The sequence below is a fragment of the Ceratotherium simum genome, chromosome 2, assembly GCF_057802395.1.
Source record: "Ceratotherium simum simum isolate JZ-2026a chromosome 2, ASM5780239v1, whole genome shotgun sequence".
NCBI classification, from domain to species: domain Eukaryota; kingdom Metazoa; phylum Chordata; class Mammalia; order Perissodactyla; family Rhinocerotidae; genus Ceratotherium; species Ceratotherium simum.
In genome coordinates, this window is record NC_141901.1 from 14921928 (window position 1) to 14946604 (window position 24677).

Here is a 24677-nt window from a genome sequence, read left to right on the forward strand (position 1 = left end):
CGGCTAGGAGGTGGCTAAGTAGCTACTTGTCATCTCTGAAAAGATTAGTAAATTTGGAACAAGTCTTTTCATAAAAGCAAATCACTTAATTCATCTTAAAATTTCTCTTAAGAAATTTTGTATCAGAATCACAGTAAATCTCTGGTTTATTATAAAAAATTAACATATTCACTCTCCATCTAATTACAAACAATGACTTCATATCTTTGTAAAAGTAAAAGATATTTTGTTTTTAATTCGATCCTAATTTTAAATTCACCTATGACCTATTGCATCACCTTGATTCTACCATTTAATCTTTCTAATGTAACTTGGAAATGAAGATGATAATCCATATTTCTGTTTATTTTATAGGGATGGTCCAAGGATTGATTAATATTTTATGTAAGCAAAAATGAGTTCTGTAAATGACAGTGTGATCCAGGCCATTGGTACATGAAAGAACAGTTAGGAATTTATTTACTTTAGTTGAGAAGCAGCAGGGGCATAGCTAGTGGAATGTATGGGGGAAATATCTTTGACTTGTGAAAGAGAACCACAGTCTTTTTTAACCAATACTCTGGAAGATTGCTGTTTTCCTGATGTGTTAATTCAGATGTAAAATTCCCTAATCAACATTGCTTTAGGTCATTAACAACATTTCCTTCTGAGGCGGGAGGCTTGGGTTTTAGTACTCAGATAGGCTACCAAGTTTGATTTTTGTTCATTCAACATTTATTAAGCCCTTACTCCATGCTAAGTACTATGTGTGGTTTTGAGGGATAAAGTGATGGCCCACACCTTAAAGAGACTCACAGTCTAATTGAGGAGACAGATATGCAAATGATTATAATAGAGATATGTACAAAGTACTATAGAAATACAGGAAAAGGAGCAAATTAAAGCCAGTGGGAGTTGAAAAGTCTTCTCAGAATAGATCATGTTTAAGCCTAGAAGAATACTTAGGAATTCACCAAACAGAGAAAGATGGGAGGGCATTTGAGAGTATGGTGTGTTTGACGTTTGCATTTTATAACATTTTCTGTGTTTTATTTCTGGGACCAGCCTCAGCAAACACCCTAATGCAGAGGTTCCCAAACTTTCCCTGTTCACAGTGCCCTTTGTGCCCCAGTATTTTCATACTCCTAAGCCAAAAGAAATACCTCACAGTTCAGTTTATTAAGTAGGTAAGTTCAAACAACTTACTAAATATTTATGTCCTAACAACTTAGTGACTGTTTGGAAAAGTAATACAAGTTACAATAGTTAACAAGGAAGCCGTTAGACTGCGGGACCATTTGTGCCTTTGGTGACCTATGTAAACAAACTAAAGCCAGAGTCAGTGCACTTGAATCTAAGAAAATGAAACTCAAGAACAACTAGTCATAAACAGTCAACTAGATTTTCTCAAATATGAAAAAATAAAACTCAAGAACAACTATAACAACAGCCAAATAACTAAATTTTCTCAAATAAAGGGAACATTGAAGTTACAGTCAATTAAATAATTCCTTTTCTTTTTTTTTCTTTTTTTTTTTTTATGAGGAAGATCAGCCCTGAGCTAACATTTGTGCTAATCCTCCTCTTTTTGCTGAGGAAGACCAGCTCTGAGCTAACATCTATTGCCAATCCTCATCCTTTTTTTTTTTTTCCCCCCAAAGCCCCAGTAGATAGTTGTATGTCATAGCTGCACATCCTTATAGTTGCTGTATGTGGGACACGGCCTCAGCGTGGCTAGAGAAGCGGTGCGTCTGTGCGCTCCCAGGATCTGAACCCGGGCCGCCAGTAGCGGAGCGCGCACTTAACCGCTAAACCACGGGGCCGGCCCAATAACTCCTTTTCTTTGCTTCAGAGTCTTCCCTATAAAAATCTCTGTCCTAGCCCCAGACTGCAGAGCGCCCCTAACCATTTTTCAGTTTTGGCTCTGCCAGATTGGAATGTCGTTTGCTCAAATAAACTTTGTAAAATTTAATGTCTCAGTTTAATTTTTTACATACACAGACATTGAAAGAAAAAAACCTTTTATTTTATTCTCATTTAATCAAAATTACTTACTAATGGAATGTATATACTTGGGCCCTGTACATCTTCTCTAACCGTGGAAACAGATTCGACGTTGCCGCCCTCATTTCCTTTTCCACCTTGATTTTCACACAGTACTTGTTTTTACCACACAACCATGGATAAAACCAGCTTCACAAAGATCTGATGGCATCAAAAGTGATACAGTATATCTAATGCTGAAATTGCGAACTATGTCAAGTTCATGCTGAGTCTGACAGGTGTCACACATCACTGTTATTTCCCTCAAGAATTTAAAATCCGTGGCGTCCTTGAGAGTTAGGAGCCTTGGGATGCCTTGGTGCACAATATGGGAACTGTCGCTTGAATGAGTTAATACCCTTGATCAAGCTAAAGAAGAGAAGGGGGTAGTTTAATGTAATATAGTGAGCAAAAGAAAATAAGGTTACACTAGCTGAGCAGTGATGATTTGATTTCATTATGAGTGATAGTGTTGAAAATTGGACACAGGTATGATAATTTCTGTTTTTAAATTTGGTATGGTTTTTACTGTTTGATTTATTTAAAATGGGTCATTTGTATTATAATCATTTTTTAACAGATGGCTGAATTACATATATCTATGATCCAGTGGATGGTAAATTTGCTGATTTTAATGGTACCTGACCTTACTGACCAAGACACCCTCCCAAAGTTGGAGGAGGAAAGTGCTGACAAACATGATATAGGAGTTGCAAAGTTAGAGCTAGAGGCGACTGCACTGGCAAGGAAGTTGTCCCAATACTCCAGCTATTTGAACAGGTGAAACTATCTGGTTATTTTATGACTGCCCTTTTGAACATTAAATGTGACATAAGGCAGAGGAGAGAAGGGCAGTTAAGTAGCTGCAATAAGAGATTGTTTTAAAACCTTGGAAAAAATACTAGTTCAATTTTTAAACTGGCTTCAACACTGCCCAGTTGGAATATGAGATTTTGGTGTTTTCTTGATGGCTTTAGAATTCTTTTGAAAACAATGTTAGCATAGACAAGATGGGAAGTGTGTACAGATGTGGGAGTGAGCTTTGTAAAAAACAAAAAGACCCACTTACTTGCATAAATTAGGTACATCTTGTGCTTTTGCACATACTGGGGAGCATTTATGAAGAAGCTTATAGTTTCCTGTATAATTCCATGCAAAGCTGAATGTATACTTTTATGTTTCACTAAATACCAACCAAAACATCCCTTAAAAAAAAAAAGAGGGGCCGGCTCGGTGGCACAAGTGGTTAAGTGTGCACGCTCCACTTTGGCGGCCCAGAGTTCGTGGGTTCGGATCCCAGGCGCGCACAGACACACCACTTGGTAAGCCATGCTGTGGCGGTGTCCAATATAAAGTAGAGGAAGATGGGTATGGATGTTAGCTCAGGGCCACTCTTCCTCAAGAAAAAAGGAGAGGATTGGCATCGGATGTTAGCTCAGGGCTAGTCCTCCTCACACAAAAAAAGAGAAAACCCTTTTATCTGAAAAGCTAGAAGATTCCCACGGAATAAAGATAAGCTCCAAAACATTGTAATTTATTAACTAGGAAGCATACTGCCACTATGATTACTGCAAATTCAGGAGGTAGTTTTTACAATCTAGCCAATTTTCCCCTTCATTTCCATTCAATGTTACCAGTGGTCAAGAGTGAGAGGAATGGAGGGGAGGAAGAAGACAAGGGTAAGAAACTGAGAAAGAGTCAAATTATTCTCCTTGGTGAGTCAGTAGCTTAATTATTATGGTAAACTTTCACTGTATCTGGATTTAAAACACTTAGAAGAGGAACCAACAATAAGTAGGTCATGCTGTGTGTATGTGCTTTTTTTTCCTCAGTTGTTGCAAAGGGATGGTGACAGCCATGGCTCTGAGTATCACAGGTCAGTTACAAAAAAATCCTAAGGAACTTCATGAGCTGGATAAGATGAAGGTAATGACTCTGTCTTCCCCTTAGTTTGTTTTGTTTAGTTTAGTTTATTTGTTTTTAGCAGACTTTTTAGATTTGATTTACAACAAACTGCACATATTTAAAGTGTACAATTTGATAATTTGCAAAATATGCATACACCTGTAAAATGATCGCTACAATAAAAAAAGGAACATATCCAACACTCCAAGTTTCCTTGTACCCCTTTGTAATCTCTCCTTCCAGCCTCATCCTGTCCCCAGGCAATGTCTGATCCATTTTCTAAAAGCAAAGATTATTTTTCATTTTTAAGAATTTATATACAGAATATACACTTTTTTGTCTGACTTCTCTCACTAAGCATAATTATTTTAAGATTCACATATATTGTTGCTTTTATCAAAAGTTTATGCTTTTTAGTGTTCAGTAGTATTTCATTGTATGGGACACACACTATTTATTCATTTTCTGTTAATGGGCGTTTGAATTTCTTCTAGTTTTCAATTATTACAAATAAAGCTTCCATGCATATTCATGTACATATGCATTGCTTTCATTTCTCTTAAGTAAATATCTAGGAATGGACTGGTTGAGTAATATGGTATGTGTGTGTTTAACTTTTTAAGAAACGGTCAAACTGTCTTCCAAAGTGGTTAAACCATTTACACTCCTGCCAGCAGTGTGTGAGAGTCCCGGTTGCTTCACATCCTCACCAACACTTGATATGGTCAATCTTTTCAATTTTAGACATTCTGATAGGTGGGTAGTGGTATACCATTGTGGTTTTAATTTGCATTTCCTTAATGACCAATGAGGTTGAACATCTTTTCATGTGCTTATTTGTCATCCATGTATCTCCTTTGGTGAAATTTGTATTTGAAAGTTTCTGAGAGAGTAGATCTTAAAAGTTCTCATCACAAGAAAAAAACATTGTAACTATGTGAGGTGATGGATGTTAACTAAATTTATTGTGGTAATCATTTTGCAATATATACATATATCAAATCATTATGTCATACACCTTAAACTTATACAATGTTATATGTCAATTATATCTCAATAAAACTGGAAAAAAAGGCAAAAAACATTTTTCAATTGTCTTGTAATTTGGTTAGTGGATAATTGAGATGTTTAAACAGTTATGAGGGAAATAAAATTAATACTATTTATGAAAAAAAGGTGAAATATCTGTTCAAATCTTTGACCCATTTATTATTGATTTGTTTGTTTTCTTATTATTGAGTTTGAGAGTTCTTTATTCTGGCTATAAGTCCTTAATCAGATATGTGATTTGCAAATATTTTCTCTCAGTCTGTGGCTTGTCTTTTCTTCTCTTAACAATATCTTTCAAAGAGAGAAAGTTCTTAATTTTGATGAAGTTCGATCTATCACTCTTTTTTTTCTTTTATGAATCTTGCTTTTGGTGTTATATCTAAGAAAAATTTTGTATAATAACATCACGAAGATTTTCTCCCCAAAATTTTATAATTTTAGGCTTTGTATTCAGGTCTGTGACCCATTTTGAGTTAATTTTTTCCGTATATTGTGCCAGGTATGGATTGAAGTTCATTTCTTGCCCTTTGGATATCCAGTTTTTTTTGTGTGTGTGTGAGGAGGACCAGCCCTGAGCTAACATCCAATGCCAATCCTCCTCTTTTTTGCTGAGGAAGACTGACCTTGGGCTAACATCCATGCCCACCTTCCTCTATTTTATATGGGACGCCGCCACAGCATGGCTTAACAAGCGGTGTGTCGGTGTGCACCCGGGATCCGAACCGGCGAACCCCGGGCCACTGCAGCCGAGCGCACGCACTTAACTGCTTGCGCCATCTGGATATCCAGTATTTTTATCACCATTTGTTGAAGAGGCTATCCTTTTTCTACTAAGATGCCTTTGCATCTTTGTTGCAATTCCATTGACCATATATGTGTGGGTGTTATTCTGGACATTCTGTTGTGTTCTGTTGATCTATTTGTCAACATTGTCATCATTATCAAACTGTCTTGATTCCTGTAGTTTTATAAGTTTTCAACTCAGGTAGTGTAAATCCTCCAAATTTGTTCTTCTTTTTCAAGATTGGTCAGGCTATTCTAGGTCCTTTGCTTTCCATATGTGAAATTTTTAGAATTAGCTTATCAGTTTCTCCAAAAAAGCCTGCTGGGATTTTGATTATGATTACATTTTATCTATTGATTAATTTGTGAAGAATTGACATCTTAAGAGTATTGAATCTTTGGATCTGTGAACATAGTATATGTCTTTATTTAAGTTCTTTATTTCATTTGACAAAATTTTACACATCTTTTGTCAGATTTTTCCCTAAGGATTTCATATTTTGCACTATTATAAATGATATTCTTTTCTTATTTCAATTTATGATTATTCATTGCTAATATATATAATTATAATAAATTTTTAAAATGTATTGATCTTATATCCTGTGACCTTGCTGAACTCACTTATTCCTCTAAGAGGTTTTTTTTTTTCCTTCAGATTCCTTAGAATTTTCTCTGTACACAATCACGTCATCTGCAGATAGAGACACTTTTATTTCTTCCTTTCCAATCTATATACCTTTTATTTCTTTCTCTTGCCTTATTGCAATAACTAGACTCTCTAGTACCAGGTTGAATAAAAGTGGTGAGAACAGACATCCTTGCCTTGTTCCATCTTAGGGGAAAAGTATTTATTCTATCATCTTTAAGTATAATGCTAGCTGTAGATTTTCCATAGATACCCTATATCAGATTGAGGAAGTTCCTTTTTATTCTATGTTCGCTGAAAAAAAAATTGTAGGTCAGGAATGAATGTTGGATTTTATCAAATCCTTTTTTTGCATCTACTGAGATGGTCATGAGTTTTCTTTTTTCAATATGGTGAATTACATTAATTAATTTTTGAATTGAATGTTAAACTAACCTTGTATTCCTGGGATAAACCCCACTTGATCATGATGTATTATCTCTTTTACATATTGCTAAATTCAACTGGTTAAATTTTTGTTTAGAGTTTTTGCATTGATGTTCATGAGGGATATTGATTATGTAGTTTTGTTTTGTTTTGTCTTTGGTTTTGATATCAGGGTAATGCTGGCCTCTTAGAATGAGTTGGGAAGTGTTTCTTACTCTTCTATTTTCTGGAACAATTTGTGTAGAATTGTATATTATTTCTTCCTTAAATGTTTGGTAGAATTCACCAGTGAAGCCATCTGGGCTTTGTCGGAAAGTTTTAAATTACAAATATAGAGCTACTCAGATATGGGGCTATTCAATTTCTTTAATGAATTTAAGGAAATTTCTTTACTAGATAAAGGGCTATTATCCTTTCTTCTTGAGTGAGCTCAATAGCTTTGGTCTTGTAAGGAATTTGTGATTTTATCCAAGTTGTCTAATTTATTGACATGGAGTTGCTCATAATAGTCCCCTATTATCCTTTTAATAATTATAGGATGTCCACTCTCTCATTCCTGTTATTGAAACTTTGTATCTTTTCTCTTTTTGTCTTCATCAGTATACAAAAAGATTTATCAATTTTCTTGATCTCAGAAAACCAGCTTTTGGTTTCACTGATTTTCTCTATTTTTCTGTTTTCTATTTCCTAAATTTTCACACTGGTCTTTATTATTTCTTTTTTTTCTACTTACTTTGGGTTTAATTTTCTCTTCTTTTTCTAGTTTCATAAGATATGGCTGAGATCGTGATTTGAGACCTATCTATAAACAGTAGAATGGATAAATATATTATGGTATATAAGGACTGGTATAAAGGGTGCAGGCAATTTTCTCTTCTTTGGCCTGTGTGATGTTTAAATGACTATTCTCATTAAACTCTACATATATTTTATCCTTTTCTGTATGTGTGATAGATCTCACAGTTTTTAAAAAGTGGGTTATAAAAAATTTTATGTGCAACATCTTATAATAAATTTTAAAATCTCAAGGAGATGGAGACTTTTCTAGGAAAATAAAGTAAGTAACATTAACTTTAGAAGGATAAAACTGGCCAATTTTCAGGGAAGAAACAGATGCATTTATTAAAAAAACTTAAAAATTTTTCCCTGGGCTCCACAGACAAATGTTTTCAGACTTGCAAGGAGCAGGTAATCCCCATGCTATATAGACAATTTAAAAGCATAAGATAATGACTGAAAGTTTTCCCAGTTTATTTCATATGGCTGACTAAGTTCTAAAAAAAATCCCATAAATATAAGGGAAATAAACCTCATAAATATAGATGCTGAGTCCAAATTTAAAAATAGCAAATTTCATTCAGTAGAAAATTAAAATAATAAAACACTATGAATAATTAGGATACATGTCAAGAGAGTAGGAATATTTTACTATTTGAAAATATGTTATTATAGGTATATTTAACTTCTCATCTAACAGCTGGAATGTCTCAGTTTTAGTTTTGATTCTGGGAAGGCCTACAGGTGTTCTTCACAGCAGACTGATGTGACTCTGAACTGAACAGTCTCCTGCAGCTTCTAGCTCTCACTGTGCATCTAGAAATGTGCTCGCGTCTTCTCAGGCCTGCTGCAACCAGCCCCTGCTGCTACCCACCCCCAGATGTGGTAGAGATGCTGGTTTTGGCAGGCTGGATCTGCCGTAGATGGTGGTGGGGCCTAACTGGCCTGTTCCACTATACCCCTTAGTCCTCATTTACTACTTCAATGGGGGTAGAGCTCTGTGTGGTGAGACCATGTTTCCAGGTAAAGGCAATTTTAGAGTGAGGATTTCAGGATGCTTTGAGGTGTACCTCCCCATTACAGTTAAGGCTACAGCAATATGGAGAGACATTATTGTGAGGGGCTCTTCCTGAGGGGACCTTAGGGAACTATATAAAACAATCCTTACTAGGAGATTTTTATAAGAGCTTTGTGCAATGGACCATTCATTGCCTGTTCCTCCCGAGCCCTGACTGGAGGCCCCTGATCTGACTATCTCTTTGAGAACCTATGCTTTCCACCAGGCTAGTGAGGTCTTCTGTTAAACTCTTTCCCACTTCCTAACCCTTTGCTAGTGATTTCAGATTAATAAACCAGGGAAGTGTTATCAGAGGAGGCTGAGAATCTGCTCTCGTGCCAGAAGTAAGACTGTAACCGATCTCATTCTTGGGCCTTTTTTCTACCAAATGTATGTGCCGCCTCTCTAAGCCTGAGGCTGAGGCCTTTCAAGGGTGCATCAAACTAGTTTATGGCTCAACAGGGCCCCCCGCCCCCTCTCCTTCCACTGTCTTGAAAGTACCTCAGTTCTCTTTATAAAGAAAACAAATGGTTAGTTCCCCTTTCATTAGTGTTGTCTTAATTTCAAATTCATCCCCATCCTTGACTGCTACCATCGTCCCCTGATCTCCTAGACAACATCTTTATGACATCAGACTCTGGGACTCCTATGGCCTCATCCATATCCAACAAGGTGACGAATGGAAGAGGGTCCTCTAGAGAAGCCTTGTCTGATGTGGGTATAATGTGATGCTGTGTGGCTTGTGCCACACTCCAGCCACATTCTAGCGCTTGAAGAACATCTTGCCAACCTACTGGACTGATACTTGGATGACATTAGTGATAGTTTCTCACAATATAATATTTCTTGGGCTCCTGGGGCTCCAATGAATTAGAGTTGCATCATGCTGGACAGGATTCTGGAGTGGGATGCCTTTTAAGTAAGCATCTTTTGGAGTTTGATCATTCTTACTGATGGTTCTTACTCCACTCTTCCACTGTAACCACCTAGATAAATTACTTCTTCAAGAAGTTTTGGGAATTATCTAGTTCCCCAAGACCATTGAGGTAGTCTGGTGGCTAATGACCCTGTTTACCTCCCACGTGATCCTGGCATATCTTGACCCAGTTTGACCTCACACAGCTGAGCTACAGTTAAGCTGGAGGCCATTTTCTGAGAGGATTCAGTTCTAGGGACCCTTGCCCCTATGCCTATTTCTAAAAGAAGTTGGTGTCAGTGCATATCAACTGCTCCACTTGGGAATAAGAATTGCTTGTCATTAAGGCTTCATTTGAGGCTTGGAAACCCTATGTCAAAGAGCCCTGGCATCCAATGAGAGTATACTGGGACCACTACAGCCTAGACTAGCTGCTGAAAACCTAGAAACTTAGCCCCTAATAAGCTAGATAGATGTCTTTTTTTCCAAGTGCTTTAGGTTGACCATCTATAATTTTCCAGGCATCTAGAATTAGAGTCACTGATGCCCTGGAGTTTAATCATAATCTGAGCAAATGGCAGATGACCTGGAAGGATCTCTGAGATAACCTTCAGCAGGCCAAGACTGGTAAAAGACACACGTTGACCAACACCTGATAGTGCTGAGAACATATGGGAGGGAAATATCTCAAAGAAATACCCACCCAAAGAAATACCCACTATGATGGAAATGAGAAGACTTCTAGCTGGGGCCCTTCAAACTGACTTCTGGCTGCAGTTGACTCCCTCCATGCCATTCTTTCCCATTTCTGCCCTGTGTAATTTATTAAGACCCTGCCATCCACCATGGGTTGCAGTAACCTCCTGTCATCCACTTACTATTACAAGTTTCAGGATTTGGCCCTCCAAAAGGAGTATGACTTTGAAGAGCCATGCTAGGGACCTGCCTTTTGTGATGTTCCAGCAGGCAAACTCAGAGAAGTCCCAGCTTTCCCACCTTTTTGTGGAGACCAGGGGATGATGGATTCTTAATAACTCCATTACCACCATAGTCTTACCACTGACATCCTATAAAAGACTATCTCCTGTAGCCTTCTCTTTCTCCTGCTTTTGATCCACTACAATAGGCTTAACATTTAGGACCATCTCCTGTTTCTTAAATCCTCCATCACCCAGACATGAATTTTTAGCCCTTTTACTTCACACCAGAAATATTTATGAACACAGCCCTGATTCAGACTTTATTAGAATTAAGTAACAGTATAGATGGAAAGAGATCCACATGTATTGGTTAGGAACCAAGCTATCCAGGTCTAGAGCTGGTCAAATGTGATCTTGAAGGTTTTGAAGGAAAGCTTGCTTAACTCTGTAGATTACTGTGAAACTTTCATCAAAAAACTCCCACTGATTTTTTTCCCCATCAGAAGTCTTATGATAGTATTTTCAATGTTTTAGAAGTTTATAAGAAAGTGACTAGGATCTATTTCACAGTGTGCAAATTCAACTAGGTAATAGTTTAATTATTTATCATGAATAATGAATTAACTCTGAAGAAATAAAATTTCAGAAATATCATACAGGGCCGGCCCTGTAGCGTAGCGGTTAAGTGTGCGCGCTCCACTGCTGGCGGCCCGGGTTCAGATCCCAGGCGTGCACCGATGCAGCGCTTGTTAGGCCATGCTGTGGTGGCGTCCCATGTAAAGTGGAGGAAGATGGGCACGGATGTTAGCCCAGGGCCAGTCTTCCTCAGCAAAAAGAGGAGGACTGGCATGGATGTTAGCTCAGGGCTGATCTTCCTCTCACACACAAAAAAAAATCGTACTATTTTCAAAATTAACTAATGCTTTGTTCTAAGTACAATAAAGAAAGTTAAATAATATAGGCATCAAATTTTGTAGCTGGAAGGATCCTTAGGGGCAGTGGTGTGATGGAAACTCACAATGGTTCACAAGAGATGATGGCACACCCCTTCCCAACTTCACATTCAGTGATAATATACTGAATTGATGAATACCATTGAAATTGCCATGGTGGGAATATTTATACATGGAAATCAGCAAATGCTACACTTAGGGCTCCCCGCAACTCGAGATGGTTTTTAATAGTTCCTCATTACATAGCGGTCACCTAGAGTAAACCAACAACCTCATTTGTTTTTAATAGATGAAGACTATTGAGAGTTTATTCAAGAAGTCACAACTAATTAAGTGAACTTAGGACTAGAACCCAATACTTTCATATCCTTTGTTTGATCCTCTTTTTGATATGCAATAAGACATCATCCCAACCCTTTGAATCCAGAATTTAAACTTATTGTTGAAATTAACAAAGCTGTGGTAAACTTACTTTACCTCTACTGGCTTTAGTTTCCTTATCTGTAACATAAGGGTTTAGATTTGATTTCTAAAACTTTTTGTCTCTGACATTTCATAACAATTCTGCAATTAAAAATAAGTCTAATAATGAGAAAAATATACAACATCTTACTGCTCTTCCTGGTTGATTTCAAGGACCACTAGTAGGTCATTATTTCACCACACAGTACAGTTTTTTGATGGTTAAGGTGACCAGATCTCCTTCCCCAGAGAAGATAGTGTTTCCTAGTTCCCTCTGCTTTTACTCACTAATTAGGAATAGCGTATCTTTTAAACATTGAAGCCAGATCTTAGCTGTTAGGACATCTTGGTATAAAGTAAATGTAGTTTTACTATTCACTCTAGGTAGATGAGACTTGCTGTAGACCTTTCCTGTATCTCAATAGATAAGCTGTGAGCACCTTTTCCAAAGAGTACTTCAAATCTTTATTCATTCACTTTATTGGGGGGAGGCGGAGTAATATTTTTGTAGCGGTTTAGAGCCCAGGCCACCTGGATTAGAATCCAAGCACTGTGCTTAACTATGTATATCACCTTGAGTAAGATATTTGACCACTCTTTTCCTCAATTTCCTCATCTAAAAAAATGAGGATAATAATAGAATATATCTCATTTCTCATCATAAGAAAAAAATTTGTAAATATGTATGGTGACGGATGTTAACTGGACTTATTGTGGTGATCATTTTGCAATATGGACAAATATTGAATCATGCTTTGTACACCTGAAACTAGTATAATGTTATTTCTATTATACCTCAATAAAAAAAAATAGTACATGTCTCATATTGAGGATCAAATCAGTTAATATATGCACAATGCTTATAACAAAAGTCTGGCATATATTTAAATGCCATGTGTTTGCTATTTTTATTGTTATTGTTATACAATCACAGTTGACTTGGTCAGTTGCGTAACATTTGTTGGGACAGACCATTTGCCCATAATAATTTCAACAATCTTTCTGCATCTGGTTTTATGGCACTTCACTACTCCTTGTCCCATTACAACCCAGATTCCAAACCCTGTGGATAAGAGATGATATCCAGGTCTGTATTCATTGAAAATCACTTCTGCACAAATCTTTGAACTGAAGTGACACAAAGTTAATTGAATGGAGTTCTATTTAGAGGAATTGTACTTAGCATCTCCTCAATAGGAGTGAGTGAATATATTAGTTAGTCCAATCTGATTTTTTCTGCTTAGTAATTATCTTTGATCTCTTCTCAGAGAGAATGTTATGAGTGGATCACCACATGCTCTCACCTTCTTTCTGGAATCAAAGGCAGAGAAATAAATTTATTGACACCTGAAGAAAAAGAGCATCTACTTGGAGAAGAGGTATTTACCATGTGTTAGTACTGGTAATTATTCAGGTTATTCCTGTATTTCAATGGATAAGGGTTCAGTGACTTTTTCCAATCAATGTTCTGAATCCTCATTCCTTTACTCTGTCAGAAGAGAATTTTGGCTCTGACCAACAGCACTGGCAGCTCTTCTCCCTTCTAAGCGAGAGAATCTTCCACCCAAACATGTCTCCCCACTTTCATAGCGGATGATTTTGTCTCCTACTTCATAAAGGAAAGGATGGCTTTCAGGGGGGAGCTGCCTGCCACTTCCTGAGGCATATGCTCAGATTTACCTGCTTCAGCACATACCCTTCCTTCTCCCCTCCAGTTTCTGTCCAAGGTTCTTCCTTTGAGCTCTTAATCCCATGCCCATTTTTCTCTCTCTTTTGTATCTTTAACATCCTCCTCTCTAATGGTTCCATTTTATCAATATATAAACGTGGTCATTTCTCCCATCCTAAAAAACACGTGCCTTGTTCTTGTCTCCTTCTCTACTACTTCTTTCTCTTTCCTATACAATCACTGTTCTTAAGACTCTAAAATTACTGTAAGGTCACTAATGATTCCTTATTGTCAGATCCAAGGAACTCCAATCCCATATTTAACCTGACTTCTCTGTAGCATTTGACCCTGTTAATCGTTCATTCCATTAGTAATCTCTCTTCATAAAACAAAAATTCCATGTTTTTTTGCCTACTTCTTATTTCTTTTAACTCTCTTTCTTTTAGTCTTCCACCTCAACCTACCTCTTAAATGTTGCTATTTTGTCCTTAGCTTGCTCTCACTTATTCTATACCCTACACATTACTGTTAATCCTGTGGTTTTAACTACCACCTGTTTACCGAGGATCCAAATCAATGAATATCATGTACTTAATGGGAGTCACAAACATTTATTTTTACTTCCATCTCTTTGAGGGAGTTCATCTCCAGTAAGTTCTGAAGAAGCTCCCATTGCTATCAGAGCTGTAAATGATACAGGTATGATCTGATGGCATGGTAGGGGAGGAAGAAATTTTCCTCTACTCTCTGGGTTCTCCTGGCTGGTCTAAGAACTAAATTGACATAAGGCAGAATAATAGGAGGAAATCAAAGAATGTTTAATAACATGTATACATGAGAGAAACCCAGGAAAACTGAGTAACTCACCAAAATGGCCAAAGCCACCACCTTAAATACCATCTTCAGCTAAAGACAAAGGAGGATGTTCGGGGTAGTGGTTTGGGACTTCAAAGGGAAGGAAGGCAATTCACATGGAGACGGAAAAGCAAATGTTTAGTAAACAAATGTTTGCCATGCTTTGCAGAGACAATGGGACATGGAGAGGACTTTGATCAAATGGGCCTTCCTAGGTTTCTTCCTATTTACCACACCTAGTTCATATTATACTATAGTTATTTAGGGTGATAGCTCCTTCCTGAAACAGGCCTTCTATCTTAAATTCTTTTAGGCGGTTAGGGGGAAAGTCAAAGTTTCTTCCTGAGTCTTTTGTTCTTAAAAATAATCAGGCCAGGGGCCGGCCCCGTGGCTTAGCGGTTAAGTGTGTGCACTCTGCTACTGGCGTCCCGGGTTCGGATCCCGGGTGCGCACCAATGCACTGCTTGTCCAGCCATGCTGAGGCCATGTCCCACATACAGCAACTAGAAGGATATGCAACTGTGACATACAACTATCTACTGGGGCTTTGGGAAAAAAAAAAAATAATAATCAGGCCAAAGAGACACATCTTAGGGTGGCAAATTCTGCTCCCCTACAGCATGTATGTCAATACTCTTGGGTCTGAGAGGGAAGTTTCTGTCTACACATTTGTGGGACTTTTATTTTCCATTTAAACACTGAAGAAATACCACCTTTCTAAATTACACACGTTTAACAAATGCTCATTTTCCTTTGCTGCCCAGATCTTGGCGAGAATTATTTTGAACTAACCACTAAATGATTTCATAAACATTATAAATCTTAAGTTACTGTATAGTTTTAGGAACTTAATAAAGTTCCACAGACATGATCTTGGCTGCACATCAGATCTAAGAAAAAATTCAAGAGCTATACAGAATCATAGAGTCTTAAGAACAGAAAGGATTTTAAAGGTGGTTGAATTCAATCAACCTTCTGACACTTAGATCTTAGTATAATACCCACGCTTGATCATTATGTCTGTGTTTAAATATCTGAGTGACAAAGTACTACTTGCAGAGATAGCCCATTCGTTTTTGGTGAGCACTGACTATTAGAACTTATTCTTTCTATTGAACTAAATGAAATGTATCTACTTGTAGCTTTTTCTACCCACTGGTTAGGACTCACTGCTCAGTCTTTTGGGTTGATATGAACAAGGTTGATTTGTCTTCCACATTATAGTATTTCCAACATTTGAAAATAGCCATTTCAACCAAGTCTATTTCTGGATTTTCTATTATTTTTTATTGATCTATTGACCTATTGCCTGTTCATGGGTCATTACCACAGTATTTTAATTATTGAGGCTTTATGATACATTCTCATATTTGATAGGGCCAGGCCTCCTCACTGATCTTTTTCAGGTGTTTCATCGCTATTCTTGCTTATTTTTTCTTCTAGCTCTAGAAAAAATATGATTTTTTAAAACTGGGATAATATTAAATTTATATATTAACTTAGAGAAGACAGACATGTTTATGATGTTAAGTTGTCCTATCCAAGAATAGGGGATATAGGATGTCTCCTTTTATGCCTTTCAATAACTTTTTATAGTTTGCTCATTTTGCACATTTCTTGTAAGGTTTATGCCTGAGTATTTTATTTAATTTTTTGCTATTTTAAATGGGATCTTCTTTTCCATTATATCCTCTAACTGGTAAATATTTGTATATAGATTGTTGATGCCTGTATTTTAATTTTATGTGCTGTGACTTTGCTAAATTATCTTACTGTTTTTAGAGTTTTTCAGTTGATTCTTTCAGGTTCTCCAGATATTTAATCAAATCATCTACCAATAGAGATAGTTTTATCTTTTTCTTTTCAATTATGATGACTCTAATTGCTTTTTCTTGTCTAATTGCATTGAATAATTCTTCCAATTCAATGTTAAATAGTAGTGAAGATAGCAAACAGCCTTTTCTTGTTTCTGCCTTTAGTAGGAATGCCTATAGTGATTTACCTTTAAGAAATATGCTGGTATTGAAGTTGATTTATTGTTTAATTTCTTTATTGTTCCTTCAGATATCTCAGGCCTTCCACCTGGGGTCACTTTCCTTCTGCCTTAACCTTTAGAATTTTCTTTAGTGAGGATCTACTGGAGGCTAACTCAATTTTTGTTTGTCTGAAAATGTCTTTATTTCACTCTTATTCTTAAAATTTTTTTGCTGGATATACAATGCTAGGATGATATTATTTTCTCTCAGCACATTGATGATACTATTTCCACTGTTTTCTGGATTTTATTGTTACCAAACTCACAATTGAGAATTCAGCTGTCAGTTCCTTTGAAGTTAATTCATCTCTTTTCTTTGGCTACTTTTAAGATCTTCTTTTTGTCTTTGGCATTTTGCACTTTCACTCTCATGCATGTAGGGTGGATTTTCTTTTCTTTTCTTTTTAAATTTTCGCTTGGGATTCTCTTGGTTTTCTGAATCTTTGGCTTGGTATCTTTCATTAGATCTGGAAAATTCTGTTATTATCTCTTCAAATATAGTCTCTACTATATTCACCCTGTTCTTTCCTTCTAGAACTCTGAATGGATATTCACTGGAATCTGCCCCCATGTCTCTTAACCTTCTTTCATATTTTCTGTCTCTTTGCCTCTCTGCATTGCATCCTAGACAATTTCTTCTGGCTTACCTTCTAGTTCACTAATTTGCTCTTCAGCTGAGTTTAATCTGCTATTAAACCTTTCTGTTGAGTTTTTAAATTTAATTATTGAAGTTCTATTTGGTTCTTTTTTAAAATCTGATCATTTTTGTAATCTTTCTCTCTTTACTCATATTTTCAATCTCTTATTTCTTTAAACAGGTTAAATATAACTTTGTTGTCTATCTGATAATTCTAATATATGATATATCTGTGTAAGGATGTTAATTACAACATTATTTATAATAGCAAAATACTAGAAACAATATAAATGTTGATCAATAGGAGATTCATTTAATAAATTATGGTGCATTCATATAATGGGATTCTGTGCAGATAAAGTAGATGTTTATGACTTGAAATAAAAATCATTCATGATATATCATTGAGAGAAGTAGATTATAGAATGTAACATATATTATATCTCATTTATATTAAAATGTTTACATGTGTATAAAGCAGTCTAGAAGAATATTCAGCAAACTGATAGAAGTTGCTACCTCTGAGAGCTGAGATTCTTAATTTCTTTGTATTGTTCAAATATTTTCAGCAATAGTGTATTATCAGAAAAAAAAAAGTATTTTCATTTTGGAAAAATATCCTAATATATTGTGAATATTTTTCTATACCATGAACATATTTCCACAATACTATTTAAAATTGCTATAAAGTATCTTTTTTGTGTGTGTGTATGAGGAAGATCAGCCCTGAGCTAACATCTGTTGCCAATCCTCCTCTTTTTGCTGAGGAAGACTGGCCCTGGGCTAACATCTATGCCCATCTTCCTCCACTTTATATGGGATGCCACACCATGGCTTGACAAGTGGTGCGTCGGTGTGCGCCCGGGATCCGAACCCCGGGCCACCGCAGCAGAGCGCGTGCACTTAACTGCTATGCCACTGGGCCAACCCCTAAAATTGCTATGAAATATCTTATTGTATGGTTTACACCATAATTTATTTATGAATTTTCCTATTGTGGGCACTGAGCTTATTTCTAGCTTTTGTTTTATAAACATTGCTACAATAAATATCTGAAGGATAGTCTTTAGTCAATATTCGTGTAGACTCCTTTGAGGTATTCAACACTATTGACTCCTTCTCTCTTCTCTTTTGGCTTTCCTGGTGGCCCTCTCACACTTCTGAGGCAACTTTTGCCCTCCTTTGCAGGCTCCTCTTTCTTCTCTAGCCCTCTATGTCACTAGCTTCCTGTCCTAAGGCCTCATCCTCTAGTCACTTCACAAGTCCTCCTTTGGTGATGTAATTTACTTTCTTGGCTTTAACTAAATGCAGGTAACTGTTAAATCTCTATCTTTAGCCCAAGTCCCTCCATCTAAACTCCAGATCCATATAGTCAACTACTTCCTGGATATTTCCACTTAGATATCTTAGTGGTACCTCAAACTCACACAGCCTAATCTGAACTCAAAAATTTTCCCAAACTTGCTTATCCAACTTTGTTCATTATCTCTGTAAATGGCATTATCATCTATGTAGTGGCCTAAACCATGTACCAGGTGTCTTTCAAGATGCTTTCCCTGACCCTCCCATATCCATCCAATCAATCAATCACTAAGAGTTATCTTCTAAATATCTCTTGAATCCTCATCCTCTTCATTCCTGCAACTGTGTGTTGTTCAGTCCCTCTTCTTTTCATTTTCTTCTCCCTCCTCTTCCTCTCTCTCCTTCCCTTCTTCCCTCCCTTCCTTCCTCCTCTTTAAATCTACTCTCCCATTGCTAGAGTGATTATTTTCAAATGCAAAACAGATCAATCAATTTATTGGAACCTCAATGCCTTCAGGATAAAATCCAGTCTCCCTGGCATGACACTCTAGCTCTTCCTCTATGATTGTGCCCCTGCCCATCTGCCCCTAAGTTTCTGTCCTACTGAACTACTTCTGTTCTTACAGCCAATCATGTGCATACAGCATCCTCTGCCTAGCATTGTACCATCTATTTTCTCTTAGTCATCCTTCAAGAAGAAGCTCAGACATTATTTCCTTCAGGATAATTTCCTGACCAACCATCTCTTTCACCCTCGTCCACTACCAGATCTAAATTAGGTGCTCCCACTGTGTGACTATATGTGTCCATAGCATTTTCTTGTCCACTAAATTGTAAGCTTCTTAAGGGCAGGGACCATTCTTATTAATCTTCGTATTCTTGTCTTTAGCACAATGCCCAATTGCAGGATTAGTGCTCATTAAATATTTTTTAATGAATAATTGCTAATATAGTACTAAAATATTTATATACCCTAAGCTATAATTATAATATTGTTTTATCTCACAGGACTTTTTAAAAGAATTCATTGAGCCTGGAACAGACAAGCCTTTTAAAGAGGATGAAGAAGAAAGTAAGGAGGATAAGAAACTTGAGAAAGAAAAGGAAGAAAAGAAAGCAGAAGAAGTAAGATTATTTAGTATTATTTTTTTCCTTTCCTTTTATATTTTTAAAGAATGTATATATAGGTACTGTTGAAAATAGAAATAGATCATCTGGAGTAAACTCCTCAACTTCCTTCTTTTCCTCACATAGATTTAACCATACTTACAGACACACTAATCTCTTTATTTTTTCTTTCCTAATCCGGCCATTTCCCATTAGCCTCATTCACACCTACACTCTTATTAACTACACGATCTACCTCTCATCCTAATGCTGTTTATTTATCCCTTCATTGCCAGATTTTTCAAATAGTGGTTTGAACTCTATGTTTCCACTTCTTCAGCTCCCATTCTGAGCTGCCTTTTTCTGCTCCTGCCAGGCTGGTCTCCAAACTTCTCTTCTTACCCTGTCTCCACCCCTGCTGGGGCATTAGTAGTAATAACAACCCTTCCTGGGGCATTTGTAATAATAATAATGAAAATACAATGATAACTACCAATGATTGAGTGCCCCATTAGTATATGCTTTGCACGTTATCTCTTATCTACACAACACAACTTCAAGGTAAATATTATTGTCCCCATTTTACAGATAAGAAAACTAATGCTCAGAAAGGTTGACTGACTTACCCAAAATCATACAGCTATAAGTGGCAGAACCAGCATTCAAACCGAGATAAGTCTGGCATAAGAGCCCTTGCCAATTCCTGGTTCGACTATTGTCTTTGTCTTTCAGAACTCATGATCACCTAACACTTTCTATACTGTCTTAATTTACTTCCCTGATGTTTCTTCTCTGCAAATAGTTTAAATGTGGGCATGACCCCAGGCTCTGACCTAGGTCCTCTAATCATTGTACATGCAGGACAAGAGAATAAAAATATTGTACAACACCCAAGCCTTTTGACCAACACTCTCTGTTTTATTTCTGGTACAGTGCTTGGTGTACAGAAGGTACAAAATAAATGGAAAGCATTATTATTTGGTACTAAATTCTACCATATCTTTTAAATATGTAATCCATCACCTCCTTCCCTCCATCTGTGGCATTAGATCAGGCCCTTTCCTCTCTATTTTACAAACTCCTACTCAGCCTTCAAATATCATTTTTCTCTGTAAAAATTTCCCTGAGTGTCTAGGCAGAATGTAGGGCCCTTTTCTGGTGCACACAGCTCTTGCAACACACCTCTGTGCTAACAGTAATCACGTATACCATAATTATTTTATTGCCTATCTCTCCTACTGTACTGTGAGTTCCTGAGGTCTGGAAGAAATCTTTGTGTTTCTCACAGTTATCTCCCCTTGTCCCCACTACTCCATCCCCACTAATTTATCACACAATGCTTGCTGTAAGTCTTCAAAAATGCTTGTTAAATGATTAAAGCAAATGGAAAATTAAAGCTTCAGACATGGCGCCAGGCAACTTGCCATGCCTGTGTGTCACACACCAGCTCACTAACAGGTCCTTGGTATTTCTGCGCCCTAGAAACCTTCAACATCTACAGATAAGGAAAAACTCATTCGATTCATTGGAAAAGATGAAAATGTTCATTCCAAACCTCTATTTGGAACAGAGGTATTGTCTTCCTGGGTATGTATCTGAAACCCAACTAGGAAGTTCAAAACTAGAGAAAAAAGCTAGGAAATTTAACATTATGTAAAAATGGTATGGATCTAATATAACCTTTAGCTTCTCCAAGAGGCTCAGGGGCTCACTCCTAAATAATTAATTTTCCAGATTTTTTTTCTCCCAGCATCATCCCTGGAAAACTCTTGTCTTTCACCTTAACTCTACAAAACCTTCTCATTCTCTGCTTTAAACCTCATTTTAAAAGCAGCATCTCATCTCTTTCCTTGATTTAACAATATCTTGGTCAATATTTGAATTTATATTCATTCAGAAGACTCTATTGAGAATTGTGATAAGCACATACCTTCAACTGCAAGAGTTATTGGGAAATTGGAAACCTTTAGACAGTGACTATGGAAACTCGGCAAGAAAATAAATTTAAAATTCCTCCACAGAAAGTTCTGTGACCATAGTAGACTTAAATAAGCTCTAGATTGGTATCTCTCTCTGTGCAAGATGCGATGACTGTAGGAGTCTATTGTGGGGCTTCATTCCATTAATTTCCTGAAATGGTATGCAACATTTTGTGTGTATGTTCATACTGTGCATCTTCTTGGGGTGGGGAGCAGAAATCCGTAGATTCCATCACATTTCCCAAACCCAAAGTTAAGAATCATTTTACTGTTAGGGATTTGATCCATCTGAGTAGACAGTTGTGTGTGTAGGGGTGGGTGGGGAGCTGTGGTGAGAGCAGTGGTGGACGGCAGCTAGATCACTAAGGCAGAGGTGCGGCCCAAAGTAGAGGCAGATCTCAGGGATGTATGTCCAGGGAGGTTATAGGAAATAGGCTTCAGCTCTGCTAGGAAGAACTGGGAGAAACTATTTAGAGAGTCAGACAGGAGCTGACAAAATTGGGGTGAGAGTGATGCATGGAGGAATGCAATCACATTCTCCCAAAGTGCTGCCTTTTAAACAAATTTTTAAAATAATATGTTAACCACCAGTAGTCTAGTTTTTATCTGTCACTATACATATGTGCCCCTTTATTCCTTTCACCCTCCCCCAACCCCCTTCCTCTCTGGTAACCATTAATCTGTTCTCTTTATCCATGTGTTAGTTTACCTTCCACATATGAGTGAAATCATACAGTGTTTGTCTTTCTCTGTCTGGCTTACTTCACTTAGAATAATACAGCAAATGTTCAACAAAGAAGCCAAGAATATACAGTGGAGAAAGGAATATCTCTTCAATAAATGGTGTTGGGAAGGTCCATCCATTGTTGCAAATGGCATGATTTTGTCTTTTTTATGGCTGAGTAGTATTCCATTGTGTATATATACCACATCTTCTTTATCCATTCATCCATTGATGGGCACTTGGGTTGCTTCCAAGTCTTGGCTATTGTGAATAATGCTGCGATGAACATAGAGATGCATAAATCTCTTTGAATTGTTGAGTTAATGTTCTTTGGATAAATACCCAGTAGTGGGATAGTTGGATCATATGGTATTTCTATTTTTAGTTTTTTGAGAAATCTTCATACTGTTTTCCATGGTAGCTGCAACAGTTTGCATTCCCATCAGCAGTGTATGAGGGTTCCCTTTTCTCTACTTCCTCTCCAATGCTTGTTATTTCTTGTCTTGTTAATTATAGCCATTCTGATGTGTGTAAGGTGATGTCTCATTGTAGTTTTGATTTTCATTTCCCTAATAATTAGTGATGTTGAACATCTTTTCATGTGTCTGTTGGCCATCTGTATATCTTCTTTGGAAAAATATCTGTTTACATCTTCTCCCCTTTTTTTGATTGGGTCGTTTGTTTTTTTGTTGTTGAGTTGTATGAGTTCTTTATATATTTTGGAAATTAACCGCTTGTTGGACATATGCTTTGCAAATATTTTCTCCCAGTTAGTGGGCTGTCTTTATGTTTTATTGATGGTTTCCTTTGCCTTGCAGAAGCTTTTTAGTCTGATGGAGTCCCATTTGTTTATTTTTTCTTTTGTTTCCCTTTCCTGAGTAGGCATGAGATTCAAAAAGATACTGCTAAGACTGATGTCAAAGAGTACTGCCTATATTTTCTTCTAGAAGTTTTATGGTTTCAGGTCTTACATTCAAGTCTTTAATCCATTTTGAGTTAATTTTTGTGTATGGTATAAGATAATGGTCTACTTTCATTCTTTTGCATGTGGCTGTTCAGTTTTCCCAACACCATTTATTAAAGAGATATTCCTTTCTCCATTGTATATTCTTGGCTTCTTTGTTGAACATTGGCTGTCTGTAGATGTGTTGTTTTATTTCTGGGCTTTCAATTCTGTTTCATTGATCTGTGTGTCTGTTTTTGTGCCAGTACCATGCTGTTTTGATTACTATAGCTTTGTAGTATATTTTGAAGTCAGGGAGTGTGATACTTCCAGCTTTATTCTTTATTCTCAGGATTGCTTTGGCTATTTGGGGTCTTTACAGAAACTGAAATATACTGATGGACACCTGAAATTTACACAGTGTTATAAGCCAATATGATCTCAATAAAATGATTAAATAAAAAAATAATATGTTACTATGTCAGTGGTTAAGACAATGAGGCAAAGATGTAAAAGGAATCAGTGTGAACACAATGTCCTTAGACATGTAGAAAAAAGAGAGATAAAGGGTAGCACTACCCACACATCTATGGACAGCTAATCTTTGACAAAGGAGCCAAGAACATACAATGGAGAAAAGAAAGTCTCTTCAACAAATGGTGTTGGGAAAACTGGATAGCCACATGCAAAAAAATGAAAGTAGACCCTTACCTTACACCATACACAAAAATTAACTCAAAATGGATTAAAGACTTGAATGTAAGACCTGAAACTATGAAACTTCTAGAAGAAAACATAGGCAGTACGCTCTTCGACATCAGTCTTAGCAACATCTTTTCAAGCACCATGTCTGACTGGGCAAGAGAAACAACAGAAAAAATAAACAAATGGGACTACATCAAACTAAAAAGCTTCTGCACAGCAAAGGAAACCATCAACAAAACGAAAAGACAACCTAACAATTGGGAGAAGATATTTGCAAACGATACATCTGATAAGGCTTAATCTCCAAAATATATAAAGAACTCATGCATCTCAACAACAAAAAAACTAACAACCCAATTAAAAAATGGGCAAAAGACCTGAACAGATATTTCTCCAAAGAAGATATACAGATGGCCAACAGACACATGAAAAGATGTTCAAAATCATTAACTATCAGGGAAATGCAAATCAAAACTACAAAACCTCTCCGTCAGAATGGCTATAATTAACAAGACAGGAAACAACATGTGTTGGAGAGGATGTGGAGAGAAGGGAACTCTCATACACTGCTGGTGGGAGTGCAAACTGGTGTAGCCACTATGGAAAACAGTATGGAGACTCCTCAAAAAATCAAGGATAGAACTACCATATGATCCAGCTATTCCACTGTTGGGTATTTATCCAAAGAACTTGAAAACACCAATGCGTAAAGATACATGCACCCCTGTGTTCATTGCAGCGTTATTCACAATAGCCAAGACTTGGAAGCAACCTAAGTGCCCATCAAGGGACGAATGGATA

At 36.8% G+C, this 24677-nt stretch overlaps 1 protein-coding gene across 1 annotated transcript in view; it reads left to right on the forward strand.

Annotated features, from left to right (window-relative positions):
• The window catches only part of AXDND1 (axonemal dynein light chain domain containing 1), a 102254-nt gene that overhangs the window by 57366 nt on the left and 20211 nt on the right, over window positions 1–24677 (forward strand). Inside the window, exons 19-23 of the mRNA XM_004425172.3 lie at window positions 2603–2802; window positions 3855–3948; window positions 13189–13299; window positions 19427–19543; window positions 21008–21112. Coding sequence (XP_004425229.2) covers window positions 2603–2802; window positions 3855–3948; window positions 13189–13299; window positions 19427–19543; window positions 21008–21112 — 627 coding nt within the window. The remainder of the gene's footprint in view (window positions 1–2602; window positions 2803–3854; window positions 3949–13188; window positions 13300–19426; window positions 19544–21007; window positions 21113–24677) is intronic.